Source organism: Plectropomus leopardus, chromosome 8 (assembly GCF_008729295.1).
Source record: "Plectropomus leopardus isolate mb chromosome 8, YSFRI_Pleo_2.0, whole genome shotgun sequence".
Classification (NCBI taxonomy): Eukaryota; Metazoa; Chordata; class Actinopteri; order Perciformes; family Serranidae; genus Plectropomus; species Plectropomus leopardus.
In genome coordinates this window covers 4,642,721-4,664,728 of record NC_056470.1, presented here as the reverse complement: position 1 = coordinate 4,664,728, position 22,008 = coordinate 4,642,721, and the positions used below count along the sequence as shown (strand labels likewise).

The 22,008-nt window shown below is 41.5% G+C and overlaps 1 protein-coding gene across 1 annotated transcript in view; it reads left to right on the top strand.

Moving 5' to 3' along the window:
- Positions 1–15,388: 15,388 nt before the first annotated feature.
- LOC121947533 (immunoglobulin superfamily member 21-like) overlaps positions 15,389–22,008 on the top strand; it is a 45,077-nt gene continuing 38,457 nt past the window's right edge. The window contains exons 1-4 of the mRNA XM_042492616.1: positions 15,389–15,590; positions 15,641–15,772; positions 16,598–16,831; positions 19,952–20,064. Of these exons, the coding sequence (XP_042348550.1) occupies positions 15,389–15,590; positions 15,641–15,772; positions 16,598–16,831; positions 19,952–20,064 (681 nt within the window). The remainder of the gene's footprint in view (positions 15,591–15,640; positions 15,773–16,597; positions 16,832–19,951; positions 20,065–22,008) is intronic.

Genomic DNA, 22,008 nt, shown 5'->3' with positions numbered 1-22,008 from the left:
ATGCCGTATGCAAGGACTAGATCGAGGGTGTGATTGTAGCGGTGGGTGGGTTTATGTACACACTATTGAATCCAAAAGCTTGGAGAAAGCAGAACTAAGGCTATCACTATTAACATCCATGTGAATGTTAAAATCCCCTACGATAATAATTTTGTCTGATTTGAGCACTAAACTTGATATAAGCTCAGAGAATTCAGATTATGGGCCGGGGGCACGGTACACTATGACAAATAGAATTGGCTCTAGAGTTTCCAGGATGTGTGAGAAAGACTAAGAAAAAGGCTTTCAAATGAATTATAGTTTAGTTAGCCTTAGTGTGAATTGCTAAGCTTGAATCAAAAATAACAGCGACTCCCCCTCCTCGGCCAGTGTCCCGTGAAACGTGACTATTTATATGACCAGGAGGAGTGGATTCATTCAGGCTAACGTACTCTTCAGGATAAAGCCAGGTCTCAGTGAGGCATAATAAATCAATATGATTAGTGACTAAATGAGCCTTGGTTGATAAGGATCTAACGTTCAAGAGTCTGCATTTAATTCTCCTGTTATGATGCTGTTTGACAGGAGATGAGTTAATTTTTATGAGATTTTCTTGTACAACTCCCCTTTTGTTTATTTTAGCTTTAAACAAATGAAGTGGTTGGGGGACAGACACCGTTTTTATAACATTTAGATTATGGGTTTGCGACTGTGCTAGAGGAAGCTCAGAGAAGCGTGTGAGACTGCAACTCTGAAACCTGGTCCCAACTCTGGTTTGTCATGGCTTTGGGCCTCTAATAAAATCGGACCAGATTCTTAGAGAGTAGAGCGGCTCCATCCAAAGTGGGATGGATGCCGTCCCTCCGGATAAGACCAGGTTTCCCCCAAAAGGAGTGCCAATTATTAACGAAGCCCACATCATTTGCTGGACACCAATGTGAATAACAATCTTATTGTATTTACGTTTAGCCTTAGCCAGCAGCTTCAAATTTGACTCGACGTCGCCCGCTCTGGCCCCAGGGATACATTTGACTATGGCCGCTGGTGTCACTAACTTCACGTTTCGCAAAATAGAGCCACCAATGACCAGGGTTGTGTCCTCGGTCAGTGTGTGGTTGAGTGGGGAGTACTTATTTGAAACGTGAAGGGGGGGTGGGTGGTGTACCGTGGGCTTCAGCTTACTATGCTTCGTTCGGACAGTCACCCAGTGTCCCGGCTGCACGGGGGTTCCCGGGGGACGGCTAGCAGAGGCTATGCTATGTCGGTCCGCACCGGCTACAGGGGACTTGCTAACTATCGCAGCTAAGAGGGATTTGTCACGGTGCGGAGCCGCACTTCCAGATCGCTAACAAACTACACTTGTTACAGGTACCACTATCACTGAAGGAGGCAGAGGAGTAACTAAACATCTGACACACTGAGTACGAGAGAGCAGCAGAGGGAGAGGAGCAGGGAGAAGCCATCGCTAACCAGAACTAATGCTAACGAAGCTAACCGGCTAACAGTGAGAGAGCGGCTGTGAATACACAGGGAAAACCGCTGAAAGGCGGAGACAGCAGTGAGTGATTAAGTAGAACTTATTTGAGTTTTCAGTCACAGACAGATAAAAGCAGTCGAAGTAAAGAACAAGTTAGAAGATTAGCTGGGAATCGCTCGTAGGAGCAGCTCAGAGATGCTACCAGAGGCACAGACAAGATGCACCGGAAGTGATGTAACACGCTTACCCGCTGTACGTCAGCACGTCGCAAAGTGTCGCATCATACCGAGTAGTTAATGAGTACTGAATCATTACTTAATTCTAAAATATTTTAATAAATAAATATAAATAAATAAGGTTATGGACTAGAGAGGCACATACAGTAAGACAGTAGATTCTGTTCAGATTCAGAGCCCAGTCATTCAAAAATTAAAAAAAAAAAACAAAACAAAAATATAGGCCTTTCAGTTCAATGTGTGTCCAGAGTTCAATGACTTCACCTCTCTTAAAGTTTAGTTCCTTCAAAGTCCTGGTTATTCAGTCTATCCAAAACTCAGTTCATTCTACTACACACTATGGAAGGAGGGGACTCTTCATTAAAAACACCCTTACATATGAACAGGTTGAGAGGAATTTATTAATTTACATTTTAGTTCTGCTGTGCAACATTCTCAAATAAAAATATCGTACTGATCTTATCTGAAACAGCAAGGTGAACTAACTTCCCCAAGATCTTAACCAATGACCTGCCTGTCTGTTGTACATGGCACGATTTATTGAAGAGAAGGTAAAACTGAAATAAACACAAATACTAACACAGGTAAGTATAATTTACCTGTAAATTATCTATATAAATATAGATTTAACAAATACAAGCACAAAATGACAAATATAACTATACATAAGTAAATGTATGTTAGTTTCTTAAATAAAACATACTTACTGGCAATACCACAAAAAGCAAGCAGCGGAAAGGATGACTGAGGTTTGCAAACCTCATCTGCCCTCAGCAACGAAACAAATGGCTACCCTTGCTTTATAAAGGAAGTTATCTAACCAGACCCTTTCAAAATAAAAATTTAAAATGAATCTCTTTGCACATCTTATATATGTTACACATTTATCTGTTACATTATGAATATCACAATCACGTTGAAATCATAGACACCTTAAGTCACAGCTAAACCTAATAATAATCAGTTATTATTTCCATAGCAAATGTTTTAAGTTGAAATACATACAGGAACAGTTAGTTCCTCATTTGTTCCTCATCAGTACCCTTAGTCATTATCAATTAATGAATTAACTAATGATTAGTTACTGTACGATGTTTGCCTGGGAGTTACTCAAGAACTGACCTTTAACTAATGATTAGTTCCTCATTCGTTCCCCATTAGTTCCTCAGTAACTATTAATTTTTCGTGTACCTTATTGTTAGTTCCTCATTCGTTCCTCATTAGTACCTTATTAAGTAATGATTAGCTACTGTGTGTTATATATAATGTGTTATATATAACCTTGTTATATATTATGTTTCTCCTGCCTGGCTCTAATCCACTTCCATAGCAACCACATAGTTGCCCTGAAACAAACACATTTTTCCCTTTAGGCCACAAACAACACTTATGTCCCTAGTTACCGAAAATCATCTGGAAATAACTCCTCTCATGAACACTGGGTTATATATTAAATGCACAATATATTACGTTTTTCACAGTGACTTCACAAGTGTCTCTGTGGGAAACAGACTAGCTAATTCAAAACAGCAAAGTACTACACATTACACAAGTCCACTGGCATTAGCAAGTTAGCTTACACCCCTCGATCCCCAATCACAAAAGAAAAAAAATCACACACTGCTTCTCTGACCAACACATGCAAGCAATATACTGAGCTTTGTGTTCAACTCTTAAAATTCACATAACACTGAAGTTAAGGCATATTTTCCATTGAATGTATTTAAAGATGGATGTCATACCAGTTCCCTCAAAATGAGGATATCCATAGGCCAAACTTAAAACTCAAAGCACACGCCAAATATAACTTTTTTCCAAAAACGGTTTCTGTCACTCAAGGTAGTTCTCATCACTCTGATGTTTGTTCGTTTGTTTTTATGATGAGTTTGGTTTTAATGAGTTATTAAATTATACAAAAGGGTGCTTTCCCACAGTGATTGACAGCCGTGACAGCCACCCATGCGCTTGCATTCAATTGGGCTGCTCATGACTGGTCGGAGTGGTGTTTTGCTGGGAACTCCCCACCCCACATATCGCTACTGCGCAGATGCAGGCTTTCAATGACAATGACCTCGCAAGATGACAACGCCCATATCCCAGAGATTTTAACCTCACTTTAGCATAGTGGGGGTAGTGGAGGCGTGTTGTTCATCTTCATATACAGGCTATGATATTTACCCACTTGTGATATAGAACAGAAGAGACACACAAAAGAAAGCAAATTGCTTCTCTAATCAACACATGCAAGCAATCTACAGAGCTTTATGTTCAACTCATAAAATCTGATATTACACTTAAGTTAAGGCATACTTACACACCTGTGATATAGAACAAAAGAGATACACATGTTAAGCTTGCATTCACTTCACAGCAGGAGGATTTATTCTTCCTCTGTTGCCATAAGCATTATTCTTTAACACCCAAGCTCAATGAGCCACCTAATGACGTAGTGTAGTAGTGAGGTTCTGGCTTCGTATGAACTGAATTTACATACATGAGTAAAGAAATAATTTAAATATAAATGACAAATGATTTTTAAAAAATGACATTTGAATGCAATCCAGGGTTTTTAGACTTATCATTGTTCTGGCTTTAGGGTTGCACTCAGGGCCCTCTGTCAGTTTAAGTTGACCATGATGACATACATGAAAATCAGTTGCTGCTTGGGAGGTAAGAAAATCAACACTGTTCAATAAAGGCTGAATCACGTTCTTTGATCCCATGGGAGTTTGAGGTATGACATATGTGGAGTATAACTGGAGCTGTGATGTTGGAGGCTGACAGCAATGGTGCTAAAAAATAAAGTGACAGTGTCCGCTCAGGTGCTTTCTGGGAGCACTATTTTCAGCCTCCTAAGGTGCGCTTGGTCTGACAAATCTTTTAGGTGCACTCACATTGATGGTGGCTGATATAAGATAGAGCATTTGCATTAACTATTTGTTTATTGTCTTTTAGTTCTGACTTTTTTGTTCTATGAGAGTATGCCAGTTATTGAGCCCGTGGGCAAATGCAGACCAGCGCTGCGCTCAGCCCCGACAAAATGTAGCAAAACATTTATTTAAACAGAAACAGAGGTGTGTTGAGCAGCCTGTTATGTTATGCAAGTGCTCTACCTTTAAATTATGCAACAAAAAAATCTATGTACAGCAATTGCTGATTGGATACACCTCTGACACACCTCCGACACACCCACCAAAAAAAGGAAAACATACTTCAAAGGACACTGCACACAATTTCACACCATTTTGACAAAACATGTCATTCAGGGAAACGTAACAAAACAGTGCATACCATTTTGAGGGTGAAAGTGATCCTGATTGTACTGTGCATGTGCTGTACCTAAATAGTGTTACATCATTTGAAATGATTAATTCTCCTCTTTTGAACCTCTTTGAAGAAAACGTCAGAAAGCATTTCATCTGCTTTAGAAAATATGCAGTAATTTAAAATATATGTGAAAATACAATAATATTGCTGTGTTACTATAGATCCAGATACCAGTAGATTGCAAATCAAAAGCAAAAGCAAGGAAAGTTTGTATCAAGGGCATTCAGATGTTTCTGCAGCCTAGTGATGTGGCTTCAGAGTAGGAGGGATGTCATCTCCATAACCTAATGCTGTGTGGAGATTTTTCCCTTCAGGGATAGAAAGCCCATTGTCTAACTGTGACCCATATTGCTTAAGGTAAGCTGTACTTTAAAATGATTAAAGGCTTGTGGCTGTTAAACCACATGGTGCATGGATTTTAATCCCAGAGCAGAATTCACTGATTTCTGTCTGTGATCTTGGGAGCTTTTCTCTAGATTTTTAAATACAAACTAAGCTTTTTTCCCTCCTACAATAAAGCACAGAGCTGGAGCCCTTCCACTGATGGTACATGCAGCACTGACACAGTCAACAATGCCAGTAAGCAGGTGGATGTCCTCCAGGTGCAGCCAGTCCTGCCTTTTACTACTGCAATAAAAAATGCTTTATTCAAAGCATTAGGAAAGGAAAAGACTGGGGAGACCTAATTTTGTTTTAAGTGAAACATCTCAACAGCTATTGGATGAAATGTGATAAAATTTGGTGCAGACATTCATCTCTCCTGTTAGGATGAATTGTAATTTCTTAATCACCTGACTATTGTGGGGATTAGGCCTTAACACAGGCCACCCATTTTGTGATTAGGCCTCATGCAAGGGTCAAAAACTGTTAAAGTATGGCTGTCAGAAATAATGAATTTATTAAGATTATTAAAAATAATAATATTTTTTTTCCCATTACATTTTTTAATTTTCCACATAACAAGGAAGACAATGAGAGCAAAAATCCACATGACATACAGAAACAACAAAAACAATAATACACAAAATGTCCAGAAAAGACAAGGAAGGTCCCTTTCTCCCTGTGGGGAGGGGACACAGCATTGGTACAGACTATTATTTTTATTATCGTACATGCACAAGCATACTTGCATAATATGGGATCAATCAGATGTAGCGGTTATTAATAACTACGTTAGAATTTGGATTTTGCACTCATTAAAGTAAAAGGGGCACCATTCTCCATTCAGGAGAAAATTAAATCTTAAATTGTGACAGTGTTAAGACATGTCCTTACTTTAATCAATCTCATAATCTGTACCGTTTATCCTGTATACATTGATCTTCTTTCTCTCATGAAATAATATCCACAGACAACGACTTGGCGATAAATGAGAATATTTTATTTAGACTAATAAAATGATGAGTAAATAGATGAAATAGTATGACATATAAAAGGGCAGTGAACACATGAAAGGGAACCTAAATGATGTATGTTCAGGTGATGTAAATGATTAATTATGGATGATAGTGGGGGAAATACGTGACCGTCTAAAGCGTGGATGCGCACTGAACGGTGACGTAGAATTTAGAAATTTGGCATTAAAGCTTCGCTATACGACATCAACTCTGATCACTAGAAGATGTTATTCTACCTACTTTTGCCGACTTGATTAGACTTCTCCGGGGAGGTCCAGGTCCTCGCGTCACTCCAGGGGAGAGCTGCGGCGCGTCTTCCAGACTAGGTGACCCGTTGAAAAGCGGCGGCGGCCGGGCACGTGGAGTTGGTGTACGGCGGTCTTTAACTGGCCTCGGTGTTCGCCTCAGCAAACCGGTAAAAGTCTTTAAACAAAGTCCTTAAGGGCAGGCAACGGATGCTGATCATTTGTGCAGCAGGTGTTGCTTCTAGATCCGTGGCTGAGTTGATAGCGAATCGCGGAGTGTCCTTCGCAGTTAAAACTCGCAGAAATAATCAAAAGTAGTCCCATTGGTCTGAGGGAGTCACTTTAAATTATTAATTTGAGTTTACTTAAAACGAATTACAAAAGTGTCTTTACTGACCAAAAACTGGTATAAAGAAAAGCGTCAAAGAGATTTAAAAAGAAAATGGCTTCAAAAGTAAAGTTCTGCAAAGCTCTGATGAGCTGTTGCGGCTCCGCTTATAAAATTGAAGAAAAGAAAAAGTTGCGAGCGTGGATACACGAGACGCGCCACGGTAAAAAGGAGCGAAGAAAAACTTCAGCACATCTGGAATTAGTTTCAAAAAGACCTAATGTAATTTAGGAGACATTTATGTGTCTGTACTTTATGACGAATTACGCGATCTAACCCGTGGTGTATAAATTCACGTATCTTATCACCACTATAGTCTCATCACAGTAACTTCAAATACATGTTAGGAGACCTAAAGGCAATTTATAACGTAACACATGATTCTGAAGATCCTTTGCTCAATTCTGTTAAATGACCACACATAACGTAACATTGTACCATGGATCCTAACAAACTTGGTGATTACTTAGATATAGGATTACTTTTAAACATTATACAATGAATGCAAAATAAGATGTAACTATAAAGTTGGTTATGAGATTAATGATAATCAAGGTCACTTAGATGGCAATAGGGCTCCATCACAAAAAGTGAATAAAACATGCTTTTACCTAAATCATTCAAATTAAATGATAAAAGAATGGGAGTTGGTCCTACTTCTTCATCAAAGTACAAACTCTTACCTACAAAGAGAAGGATTAGAGAATTAAGTTAAACTTTAACTCACAACCTAGGTCCAAGCGATTCTATCAGATGTTAGTCTCAACACAAGGATTTATAATGACTTTACAACATGTTCTGCCTTTTGTCATCTCAGCAGGGGGGCAATGAATGATTGTTGCTTCATGTGCCTGAGTGACCACTCAGGCACATGAAGCAACAATCATCTAGCAACAATCATGTAAGACATCTGAATGACCAGGAGGTCATTCAGATGTCTTACATCCTGTGGTATGCTGGATGTGGCCTCAAGAATGCCTATCTCCCACGCATCTTGTGATGGAAAGGGCCAAGTACTTATACAAGTACTGACACTTTCTATGGCTTAAAAGCAGAATGTGTTTGCAGATGCCTACATGGAGTATCACTTAAGTTAATTAACAACCCTCTGTTGGATGTTTTGGGTTGTAAAACAGTGTCTCTTGACGTGTCCCCCACTTGCCCAGGGGACGCTGAGCTCTGGAGTTCCTCAGAGGAAAAATGTAATGACCACGCCAAGGCAGTCCACTACACAGATTGTTATTTTTATTATTCAACTTTCGTCTTATGATAGTCCATGAAGCAGCTAATTTACTATAGTCACTAAGAGTCGAGGCTGTACTCTCTATCGATAGTAAGTCTAAAAAGTCCATGAGCCAGTTACTATGTATGTTATAGCAGTCTGGTTTGTGAGTTTTCCAATTCATGAGTATTGTCCTCTTTACAGACAAAAAAGCTAAAGCAACAATGCATTGTGTAGTTTTTGAATGTGAAATGTTCATCATATTTCCAAGTATACATACAACAGTGCATTTAGTTATATGAAAATTTATTTATATCTGTCCCACCAAAGCCATGCCAGCACTGTTTTGAAGAATTTGGGTCAGTTGTATTTAATTTGTATGGCGTCATATATGCCCTGTGGATAATCTTCATTTGAATAATTTTATAGCTGACACAATCAGAAACTGATATTGGATGCTTCAGTTGGCATTCCACTGCACTGCCGTGAGAGATGAGCAAATGTCTTGCTCCCATTATAATTTGGTAGAGGTAGTGCTGTCAGGGAGGGCCAAAATTAGCAACATATAATAAATTATCATTATTATTATTATTATTATTATTATTATTATTATTATTATTATATTATTGTTATATATTGAAGAAACAGTATCAAGGACAATTTTAGATCCAGGTATGATTCCTTGAGATATGACTTTTTAAAAAAAAAAAAAACAGATCTCAGCTGTAAATACTGAAGAAATGTAGAATCATTTAAACCAAACTGGATTTTCAGCTCATGAAATTGTATAATATCTCCATCCCTTACAATCTGACCAAGTGATATTTTGTTTTTACTCTCTGCTAATGTTATACCTCCTGCAGTTAACAGTGTATTATTCCATATAGGACAATTAGGTAGGGACACACCATTAACTGCTAATCATTTGTGTACTGCCTTTGCAATTTCACATGAAAATTCAATTGGATTGGATGGTTTATTGACTTTAACATCATATTTAGGATGATACCATAACAACATTAGTGAAATTGATTTGTTTTATTGTAATATGGTCTTTTTTCTAGCCATTCACAGCTACCTGTTACATGTAGATTTTTTTCATTATATGCCCAAGACAGTTGGAATCTTACATTATATGCCAAATAATCCTTCCATCTATCCATCCATTTTCTTCCGCTTATCCGGAGAGGGGTCATGGGGCAGCATCCTAAGCAAGAAAGCCCAGACTTCCCTCTCCACGGCCACTTCGTCCAGCTCTTTCTGGGGGATCCCGAGGTGTTCCCAGGCCAGCTGAGAGACATCGTCTCTCCAGCCTCCTACCAGTGGGACGTGCCCTGAACACCTCACCAGGGAGGCGTCCGGGAGGCATCCTAATTAGATGCCTGAGCCACCTCATCTAGCTCTTCTCAAGACTGACCAGACTGGACCTTTATAGGAAAAGGTGGCTCATTAAATTCTTAAATATAGATTACCTAGTACTATTTCTCCCACGGTCCACCTAGTTAGTGGCACTAACAGTTCAACTCGTTTTAATGAGCCTAGCACTAGAATATTATTAAAACAAAATCAGACCGCTTAATTTAGGCCACATAAACAAACAGAAGGGGACTGGAATATAACGTGCTATATTTTACTTTCCTTTACGGTGATTCAGTTATCACTTAAACAGTTCGGCACTGTGAGGTAGCCTATTAAATTAACAAAAAAGTAGGATAACTCACATCAGTCTGTCAGTGCACAATTAAAAATAATTATTAATTATGTTAAATAATGTGGCTTGATTAACATAAAACCACCTCATGGGGTACCACTCCCGGAGAAGGAAAATGATAGCCAATCAATAAAATCAGTCTCATAAAACTATCAATGTGGAAATCTGATATATAATTGAAGTAATTATTAAAACCAAAACTACCACATTAATAATAAAGGGTGGATGATTTCTCTTGGCATAGTAGTTGGCGATTTACATACCTTTGTACAACACTTAGCAGATAGAAAGTATGATTACAAAAACATTCCAAAAAGAAAGGAAAAACAAAACAAACACACAATGTGTCCCAACTATTAATATAAACAGGTATGGATGTGTAAATATGTGTGTGTGTGTGTGTGTGTGTGTCTGAGAGAGAGAGAGCGAGAGAGAGAGAGAAAGAGACAAAGAGAAAGTGCCTGTTGGTGTGAGCATGAGCACACCAAGAGGCAGAGGAGGATTGACTAACAACAGAGCCTCCAACGAGATGCCATATTAAAGATTGCTGCAGAGCAAGAGAAGGAAGGCCTTAGCTGACCATGTCGTCGGTCAGACAAAGGAACGAAGAGAAGGTGGGAACTTTAAGTTCCCCCTCTGTGTGCTTCCGTTTAGAGCCAGTTTCTGAGTGCATGTATGTGATCTAATATGTGTATAAGGTGCTTTGGTTAGTAAAAAGGATGTTTAGTTGCAAGCAAGACCCTGTCTGTGTGAGGCATTAACAAACTAAATTCCAAACTAACCAATAACCCAATAACAAAGAGATCACAACAATGACTCATTCAATAGCATTAACATCAATACATGTTACACATGATATGACAAAAGAAGTAAAAAGTCTTGCCCAGCCCGTACTTATGTGCTAATGCTATGCCCAGATGTTCCTTGCCAATCCAGGAGTGGGAGAAGAGTTCTTTGGGTTGCTGGCTAAAGAAAAGAGGGTTCCGGTTCAGTCCTTGCTGTGCAGTTCAAGGATCCAGGGGGAGACTGGCCGGTCCTGGTGTCCTTACAGAGACAGCAGTTCAGTGCTATGTCGGTTCTGTTCACCTTTTGGCTTGAGAGGTTAGCTGTGGCTATTTAACTTCTGTAAAGTCTCTTGAGACTCAAAAAGCAGAGCTAAGACAAGGCTGCAGCTCCTGCTGTGAGCTTAGGTGTGGAAGGAAGGAAGGGTAGCATTGGTCCTCCAGACCTGCAACCTTCCTCGGAGGAGGTTTGGGAGTGAGAGCCAGAAGAATAGCAGATGCTTCTCTTCTTGGCTTGGTGACATCCTGGGGGGTCACCGTGGTGAACCAACCATGCCTGGAGATGAAGTGTGAAAGATGCAATACCCTGGGGGTTGAGATATATGGCTGTCCCTTTGCTTAAGAGAACAGAGGACATGCAGTCTCAGCCACCATTTTCCAGTGGAATTGGACTTACAGGAAATGCCTTCACATGTCCAGTTGAAGTTGCACAAATTAACAAATCATCTGTGCAGCCCTGTAAATCCCAACACTATTCATCTTGCACCATCATCAGGTCAAAATTGGAACTTGTTGTTTAGGCAGCCTTGGTGGCCTGTTTCCTTAAGGCACTGCTTTGCTTCAAATAACAGCCTCACGGAGCCAACTAGCATGGCTGTGGACTCTGAGTTTTATTATGTTTCTGTCTGTGCCAGTATTAAACAGATTCATGTGCTCAAGGTGTTGGTAAGTGTATGTTTTATGTAACTTTTGTACAGAGCCATGCTAGCTGTTTCCTCCTTCTCTCAGTCTTTGTGCCAAGCTAGGCTAACCGTGTCCTGATACAAGCTCTGAACTTATCGTATGTCAATTGCCCTGTTTTGTCTGGTCAGGGTGGATCACGGGATTTCCTGTATTCTTTCTCTTTTTATCTGAAAAAAAAATCCCTGATGTTGAGAGGAGAAAAGATTTTGCCCTGTGTATGGAACTGAGCTCTATATTTCCCACTCAAAGCAGCTTTTCCATTGCCAGATATCCACCATTCCAAATGCACACTGTAACAGCGCCAACTGAACAGTTTTTGTATTCTTTCAACTTGCTGGTGATGTGTTTGAGTTTTTTATCTGACAGCAGGGGAGACTCTGCCTTCTATAACGAGAGAAATGTACAAAGAGGAAAGCCACTTGGCTGCATGAGACAGCTTTATCTCCTCCTGCAAAGACAACACAAGACATGGAATACCAAACACTTGTGAGTTCACAGCCCTCCATAAAGGCTAGATTTTTGAATTGTTCTCTCTGTTTTTGTCACATTAAAGTAGGGCAAAAGCAGCCATAGTGGGGTGCGGAACAGTGGTATCAGTCCTGTATATCTCATTTCTCTAACCTTAATCTCATTCCAAAATATGGTTTCCCTCAGTTAAATGATTGCTTTTTGTTGTTTACAGAGGACATTATGAATCAGTTACCATGTCGGAGTGCTTTTTTTGTGTGTCATTTCAGTGTTATTCTGATATGCGTTAATCTCTCTGCCACATTGTTTGTGTGTGCCTGGCTGTTTGGATGAAAGCTGGAGGAAGGATTAAAAGGAAAAACATGGGGAAAATAATCTGGGGGCAAGCTGACGTCATGCAGTACAGACCAGTGCTGTGGAGGTGAGGCTGATGGCAGAGGGCATCAGAGCGCCTCCAGCACTACTGCTGTTCTGCAAGGTGCCCTTGGTTTTGGTCCCAGTCCATGTGTCAGGGGGCAGCTCACACTCACACACACACACACTGTAAAGAATACATCTGGGCAGGGCTTTGTCTCAGTCATGCACAAATGAGAGCACGTGTGAAAAACATCTTTTCATATGTGTGCATGCGTGCGTGCGTGCGTGCGTGCATGCGCGCACGTGCATGCATGAGTGTGTGAGCTGCCCCCTGACACATGGACTGGGACCAAAACCAAATACACCTTGCAGCACAGCAACCTGGTGGTGCTGGAGGCGCTCTGATGCCCTTTGTGATCAGCCTCACATCCGAAGCACTGGCCTGTATTGCATGACATCAGCCTGCCCACAAATTCTTCTATACACATGTGCAACAACCAAAAAAACATGGTTATATCGTGATTAATTATATCTATGTAACTGATGATTGACAGCTTGGATTTCACATGTAAAAAAAAAATGCCTGGCATGTGAATTTTCCCTCATATAAATATTCCCAAAAGCTACCTAAAACCATATGTGAATTAAACATGTGTGGAGTGTTGTTTCATAAATGATAATTAATCATAATTAATAATAATTTCATAAATGATAATTCATAAATTAAATGATAATTTATGAAACTAGCATCAAGAGGAGACATCAGGAAAGCCTACAGAGAGACCTCAACACCCACAACATAAAGTTATATGGAAGGTGATCCATACCCTCATGGGCCACATCACCAGATATGTTTGCTTTGAACACTTCAGTTAAGAGCTGTCAAATGTGCCCTGCCTGCACAGGACCAGCCACTGTCAGTATCACAGCAGATGGAAGAAAAACCTTGAAGAGTGAATTCGAGTAACACTGTTGGGCCTGATTACAACCGTGTACTGAGGGCGTGCAAACTAGTCAGCTGATGTTATCATTGACATTTTAACATATCACTGTCTCAAGAGAATGTTTGCACCAGCTGTTCACCCACACCTGCAATTTCAGACATGGAAAGAACTCTTTTTGTGAAGATTGCAGATGACTATGGGACACTGACTGCAAAATTGTGAACTTGTGAAACAGCAACATTTCTTCACAGTTAGCTCTAAAACATGATTAAAAAGAGGTGTGAATCACATTTAGAGCAATATTTCTGAACATTGTCAGATTTATTCTTTCATGAAAAAATATGTTCAATATATGTTGGTGTAAAATAAAAAAAGGTTTAAAATAAAAACCTAAATGTTAAATGTTATGCTATCTCTAAATGTTATATGTTAAATCTAAATCTTAAATGTAAATGTTATATGTTAAATTAAAATATTAAATATTAAATCTAAAGGTAAAATTTTGATTTAATATGGCATACTGTATCCTGCAAGACATATTGTATATTTTCATGTGTGAAATTATGTTCTTCAAGTGATTAATACATACATTATCATAATGTTACACATTCATGTTGTAGACTTGCAATTTGCATTAACCTATTTACACGCACTGCTTAAAGCACAGCAACATGTAAATGTAGCGGCTGGTGTAAATACTGCTTCTCCTGGGGATTATTGTATATAAGCCGTGAACTGTGTGAGCTGTTGGTGTGTTTATTAGACAGGCAGAGGTCAGGGTTAGCTTTCCATTCACTGGTGACAACACTTGTGGACAGCTGGCCTTGATGGATGCAATGATTTATGCGCTTTGCAACTTTAACAGCACCGACAAGTGACTGTTAATCTAACACACAAGAGTCAGAGTGTCACAAAGAAATGCAACAGCAGCAACAGATGTACATTCCTGCTAAATTTAATCCCATCCTTTCCAAGGGATAGAGTCCAAATATTCAAGTGTCTGGCAAAAAATGTGGGGCACTTCAATGGAAAGCCTCTACCAAATACTACCGCTATGAACACAGCTAAGGATATTTTTTTTGTTGTTGAAAGTTTGGTTCATTTCATCATAGTAACTACAAAGATAAAGATAACATGGAATAATTATCAATCTGAAGGTTAACTTTTTAAATGCAGTTTTCTCTTTGAGCCACTTCATTCAACACAGTCTGAAAGACTCATATATTGAATATTCTGTATAATTCTGTAATCCTGGGAGCTGTTGTGATCTTGGGAGCTGTGTTGTCAGGAGTGCTAGCTCCTGGTATGGTCACCCAAGGTAAAGAGGTCCCAGGGGAGTGGCCACCCTAAGAGCAATTCACCAAGACCCTGATGCAACCATTGCAACCCCTTCCCCCAGGAGCCAGACCCAGGGGGGAGCTTGAAGGCGAGCGTCTGATGGCCAGGCCTTTGGCCATGTGACCCAGTCGGACTCAGCCCGAAGGATTGACATGCTGCCACCACCCCGTGGGCACACCACCTGCAGGACTGGAAATCAGGGCCGGGTGCATTGTGTGCTGGGCAGCAGACAGGGGCGGGGCCCAGGGCATGCTGAACCCTGGCTTTGTAGGCCAGCTTTGGGGACATGGAACATCACCTCTCTGGCGGGGAACAAGCCGGAGCTTGTGTGGGAGGTGGAGCGGTACCAGCTAGAACAGGCTTGTCAAACTGGTCCACAGGGGGGCCGGTGTGGCTGCAGGTTTTTGTGCCAACCAACCAAGAGCACACAGTTTGACCAATCAACTGTCTGAAGACGGAGATCAGTTGATTAAATGAGTCAAGTCTGGTGTGCTGCTACTTGGTTGGAAACAAAACCTGCAGCCACACCGGCCCCCCCTGTGGACCAGTTTGACATGCCTGAGCTAGATGAAATTCAGCACGCCTCCACTTACAGCTCTAGCACTGGAACTGTACCTGTGGAGAGGGGCTGGACTTTCTCCTTTTCCGGAGTTGCCCAGGGCGGGTGTGGGGATACTTACAAGTCCCCGGCTGCTTGCCGCTATGTTGAAGTTCTCCTTGGGAACGATAGGGTTGCCTCAATGGGGCTGCAAGTCGGTAAGAGGAGATCTCTGCCCGTTGTTTGTGCTTATGCACCAACGGTTCAGAGTACCTAGCTTTCTTGGAGTCTCTGGGCGGTATCCTGGAAAGTGTGCTAACTTGGGACTCCATTATTCTCCTGGGGGACTTCAACAGGGGTGTGATTTGGAGTAACGGCATGCCCGATCTGAACCCGATAGGTATTTTGTTATTGGACTTCTGTGCTACTTCTGTCCAAACGAACACATTGTTTGAGCATAGGGATGTTCATAAGTGTACTTGGTACCAGAGCTCCCTCAGCCAAAGAACAATGATCAACGTTGTGGTCATATCATCTGATCTGCGGCCATATGTCTTGGACACTTGGGTGAAGAGAGGTGGTCACAAAAGCTAAAACTCAGGTGTGGGAGGAGTTTGGGGAGGCCATAGAGAAGGACTTTTGGTCCGCCTCAAGGAAGTTCTGACTCAACCATGAGATGTCTCCAGAAGGGAAAGCAGGGATTGTCTCAAGCTTTGCTCAGCAGGGGAGGAGAACTGCTAACCTGGACTGAAGATATTGTTGAGTGGTGGAGGGAACACTTTGTGGCACAGTCTGAAGACTCGGGGAGATTCTTCATCCATAGCTCTGGCAGAGGTCGCTGAGGTAGTGACAAAGCTTCTTTGTGACAAGGTGTCAGGTGTGGATGAGATTCGCCCTGAGATGCTGAAGGCTCTGGACATTGTTGGGCTGTCTTGGCTGACATGCCTTTTCAATGTCATGTGAAGGTTGGGTACAGTGCTTGTGGAGTGGAAGACCGGGATGGTGGTGCCAATTTTTAAAAAAGGGACAGAAGAGTGTCCTCCACTGCTCAGCCTTCCCAGGAAAGTTTACTCCAGGGTGCTGGAAAGGAGGCTCCCACCGATCGTCAAACCTCGGAACAATGCAGATTGTCTGCATACTTGGCATGAAGTTAAACATGTTCCCAGTGGGTGTTGGCCTCCACCAGGTTGTCCCTTGTCTCTGATTCTGTTCGTGATTTTCATAGACAGGATCTCAAGGTGCAGCTCGGGGGAGGAAGGGGTCCAGTTTGGGGACGTCAGAATTGCATCTCTGCTTTTTGCAGATGATGTGGTTCCGTTGGCTTCATCACACCATGACCTTCAGCATGGAGTTGGGCGGTTTGTGGTTGAGTGTGAAGCCGTCGGAATGAAAGTCAGCACCTCCAAATCTGAGGCCTTTGTTCTCTGCTGGAAAACGGTGGACTACGTGAGATGGACAGGTGGTTTGGTGTAGCATCTGCAGTATGCGTGTGGGTTGGATGCATTGTGGTGAAGAAGGAGTTGAGCCAGAAGGCGAAGCTCTCGATTTACAAGTCCATCTATGTTCCATCCCTCACCTATGGTCATGAGGTCTGGGTAGAAAGAATGGGATTGCGGATACAAGCAGCCAAAATGAGCTTCCTCTGCAGGGTGGCTGGGCTCAGCCTCAGAGATAGGGGGAGGAGCTCGGGGAAGAGCTGCTGCTCCTTCACGTCGAAAGGGGTCAGTTGAGGTGGTTCAGGCATCTGATAACCTTCAGGCACGACCTACTGGTAGGAGGCCACAGGGCAGACCCAGAACACGTTGGAGGGATTACATATCTTGTCTGAGCCTGGGAAGGCCTTGGGGTCCTCCAAGACGAGCTGGAAAGTGTTGCTGGGGAGAGAGACTTCTGGAATGTTCTGATCCGCCTGTTGCCCTCGCAAGCCAGACCCAGATAAGCGGAAGCAAATGGAAGGATGGATGTATCATTTTGTTGCAGCTCTGCCATGCAGTGTCATGTCTCATTCTGTCAGTTTAGTTGCCTTTTTTGTTCCCCTTGTGTTTCTTTGTCTTGTACTTCCTGCTTTATTTTGACACCTGCCAAGCCCTGATGTGTTGCACATGTGTCTAACTGTCTTCCCTATCCCTTTCGTCTCTGTTCTCCCTTCCTTCTTTGCCAGTTCATCTTGATACTCTGTCAACATCCTAGCACTAAATTTATTGAGCCTTTTGATATTTTGACCTTTTTCTGCTTTGCAGCTGTTTACACTGCATAAAATTCAAGACACTGCACCATTCCATCAAATGGACATATCCTAAATGTCTTGAATATACGTTTTATTGTTTTTATACACATATCCTCGAATTCAGCTTGACAGATTTGTGATCTTTTTTTTTTTTTTTTGTGGCTGGAAAACAAGACTTTGGTTCACTGTATTACTGGCTGACTTAATGTATCACTGGGGTTTAAAAAGTTACAGTAAATATGTTTTGATTCAGTAAGGGATATAGGTCTGTCACACAGTTAGCAAAAATTAAATAAAGTCTGTTCACTAGATAATGCTCTCATGAGCATTTAATAAATTACACGTGTGATGTTTCGGGCCATAGACCTTCTTCAGACATGACAGAGGGCAGAGACACACCCCATAAATAGCATGAACAGGCCACCTGACAGGTTGTGTGATCCAACAATAACATGACACAAATATCCAATACAATATGTGTCATGAGACAAAACAAAGACCTCAATGGTGAACACTTATTTAAAAAAACATCTCACAGTGTCACCTGTTCCTGTAGAGTTTTATGCTACAGCTCTCTTTTTCAATTCTTTTTCCTATCTCAGTTTGGAACTTTCCTTATTTGTCTTTATTTCTGACCTTCCTCACTCTCACTCAGAAACCAGTTGAGTTGTTATTATTATACCCTGCTAAATGGCTGAATGGCACCTGCTACATCAGCCTGATATGCATATGGCCGGCATCTCTTGAAAATGTGGCTGTACAGAACCTGTCACGAGCGCATGATGCACCACAGAATGGCGTCAGGTTGAAATGCTGCCAGTAACAACATAAAATAAGGAGTGCAAGGGTGCCTATAGGGCTGACGAGGGTAGTGGTGGATGGATCCAACAAACCCCAAATTTAATGCAGTGGTCAGTGTTTGCTTCTCATCCGAATGTGATGTTTTTATTAATACATCTATCCTTCCCCTTATCCTAACTATCTGCACCATAGCATTTGTTGACGTTTTGGCATTGCTTCACATGTGCTCATGTTGTCAAAACATCCCACTGTGTGCATTTGTAAGTGACGTGGTTGTGTGAGAAGGACGGAATAACATGTTTTGGGTTGTCCTCATAACTTTTTTTTTTTTAAAAAACTTTTTTGCTTTTTGTTACAAACATAAAAGACAAAACAACGAACAACAAACAGAGTCACTATAGGCTGCACAAAATGTATTAATATAATGTACAAGAAAATAAAAGTCAATATCAAGGACTGTGCCTCCCTTTAAGTCCACAATCGTCCCTTGGTTTCCTTTGGTCCCCATGATCCTTGACTCTGATTATAAAAACTCAGTTTTTTTTTCTTTCCTTCTTTTTCCCATTCCCTCCTTTCCTTTCCTTCCTCCTCCTCTCCTTTCCCCTCTCTTTCCCTTTCCTTAGCCCCCCCCCCCCCCCCCCCCCCCCTTTATTTATGTCCAAATAACATTACAACTCAGTCAATTTAACACAACCTGCTCGAACCTCCGCAATCTCTCCCTCTTCTTCTCCTCTCTGCCTTTTCAACCAAAAGAACTAGCAGCTTTCCTGAACAGTGCAGGGCAGGTAGGTGGAGGGTCAGTTTGATCCCCAACTCCTCCAGTCAACATGTTGAAATATCCTTGTGCAAGATACTGAGCCCCAAATTGCTCCATATGCTGCGCCATCAGACTGTGAATGCGTATGAGGCAGGTGGCACCATGTAAGGTAGCCTTTGCCACCAGCGTGTAAATGGGTTAATGTGTAGTGTGAAAACGCTTTGATTTGTTTGCACTTTGTATAGAAAAATGCTATACAAATGCAGAATACCAAAACATCACTGTGAATAATAAGTACATGTAAATAAGATGGTGTAAATAAATGCAATAATGTACCAAACCCAAGTCTGCACGCTTACACATTTGTTGACATTATGATAGCTCCATCCCAAGATGGAAAGGGCAAACACAGAAGGATACGTACAATGAAATATGTTGACATGAAAGTACGGTGCAAAGCAGCAACATGTGACGGCTTGGGTTAGAACATGTTTTTTTAGGTTGTCCAACAGGTGCTCTCCGCTGTCCGTCTGTTCTAAAGGATTGGTTGACTTGCTCAAGCAGTAAAGTGGAGGTTACTGTTGTTGTGTATGTTGTAGTCCTGTTGTAATGTCACAACACATCTGCTCGACCTATCACAATCATAAATTGGTACCAGCCTAAAAATACCTCAAGTCCAGTCACACTTTGGCTGTGGTTTGCTTTATAAATCCATAGGAACATGTCAGTACATAGCTAAACTTGGGGAGTGTAATGACATTTCCAAATATCTCCTATCTTTCTCTCTTTGGTAGGTTATTTAACTGTTTCCATTGAGCCTCTGCCTCCCGTTGTCATTGGAGACACGGTCACGCTCAAATGCAACTTCCGAACAGATGGCAACCTTCGAGAGATTGTGTGGTTTCGGGTGAGCACACAGGTGAACTTCATCCAATAACAACTGCTTACCAATTTCTCTCTATAGTCAATGTAACTCCCTCCTTCTTTTGCCCTCAAAATATCTCTTTGAAAATATGTATGCTGAGTGGAGGGAAATACATACAATTCAGTGGGTTTTGTCTTCGCACTATTTTGCCAGGAACTGCGGTCTTGTGTTAGATTTGGTTAAAATGTAGATGTACTGTATGTGTTCTTCTTAATGGTGCCTTATTTGGTTTTTGTTGGTACAAATAAGACCTAAAGGGTAGCTTTGGCATTTTTCAACATGGACCCTATTTACTCTTGTTTTTGTTTCTAAGTGACTAATTTGAACAGCAAGTTTTTTAAACTGGTGCAGTATTTAGAGAGACTGCTACAGCCAACCACAATGACACAGGCTGCAATGTTATCTGTCTGGGCAAATGAGAACTGTCAATTTTTGTCCACTTAAATTACTTGTTTTTGCCACTGACAGGCTCACAATGTTATTCTATGGGTCTGACATAATTATGGAAAAGAATCCTAAAGAGACAGACCTTTTTGTTGAAGAGTGCGATCATTTTGTTGACAAGAAACAGACCCAAAATGGCAATTTTTAAACAAACTCTGAACAACAATTTTATCACTTTAAAACACAAATAAAAGTCACTGAAACCATCTTGGTTCATCTTTCAACTGTTCCAAGAATCACTACCTCTGATTTTGTAGAACTAAAGTCTTTATTCTCCCAATTAGATGTGAAAGTATGCTGGCCCTATGTACGCTAAAATTATTCTTTTTATAGTGTCTGGTGTATTAGTCGCTGGCAATTTCAGCTCTGTTTCTGGTAAAACAAAAAGGATTGTATTTAACAAAAAAAGTCTGTCTCTGTGGGGATCATTTCCACAACAGTATCACACACTGAGAATAACAATCTGAATGTTACGGTTTTGAACCGTGTAAGTGGGAGGACCCAAGAGCGACTACACGGACAGTTAAAGGCAGGGTCGGCTCTTGGCATAGGCGATATAGGCGGTCGTCTAGGGCGCCATCTGCTGGAGGGGTGCCGCCACGCCGCCAGTCCCCCTTGGCCTCGAGGGAAAATAATAATAAAATAATAATTTTCTATGCCCACCGGTGCCCTCACGCAGTGTTTTCTGTCTAGAAAAAATATATATATATATTAACATTACAAATAAATAAACAGTGACATGTTCCTAAATTATGTGTGAGCACGTGATGTGTCATTATTGGGTGCGGAGGTGCAGGTTAGGGTTAGGGTGCCTAGGGCACCAAATTGGGTAGAGCCGGCCATGGTTAAAGGTATACAAAAGGAGAGGTTTAATGAATGCCAGGGGATAGGAGAGGAATGGAGGGAAGTGGGGTTCCAGGTGTTGGGGAGGCGGGAGAGACCGGTAAGGCTGGCAGTTGGTGAGGCTGGTGAGGCAGAGGGTAGAGGAGGTGTGGTCAGGTGTGGTGGAGGAGGCGAGTGACTGAGCAATGAGGCGAGAGGCTGGGCAGTGTGGGACTGGAGCTCAACGGAGGGAGGCACTGGAAAAAACACGAAAACACTAGTAAGTACAAAAGTTACGTTCAGAAATAGCAAGAAATGCACACAAGAGAAATCTCAGAGGAGACGGCCGATCTACCACGTGTGAGGCGGAAAACAATTTGGCGCCGAAGAGAAGTAAAGCTGTTTTCATGCAGCAGAGGGATGACTGCAGATGAGGAACAGGTGAGGATGTGTGCCGTGAGCTCCAGCACCAGAAAGCCATGTCCAGCCCCTGCAACACAGCAGTCCAGGAAGAGACACACCGCAGGCAAGCAGTCAGACCAGTCCCAAGCACACCACATAAAACACAGATCACCACACTGAGCCTGTATGTAGCAAAAATAGATGCTTTTAATGGATGTAAACTGACGATGTTCAATTGCGTGCAGGGAATCAATGTGG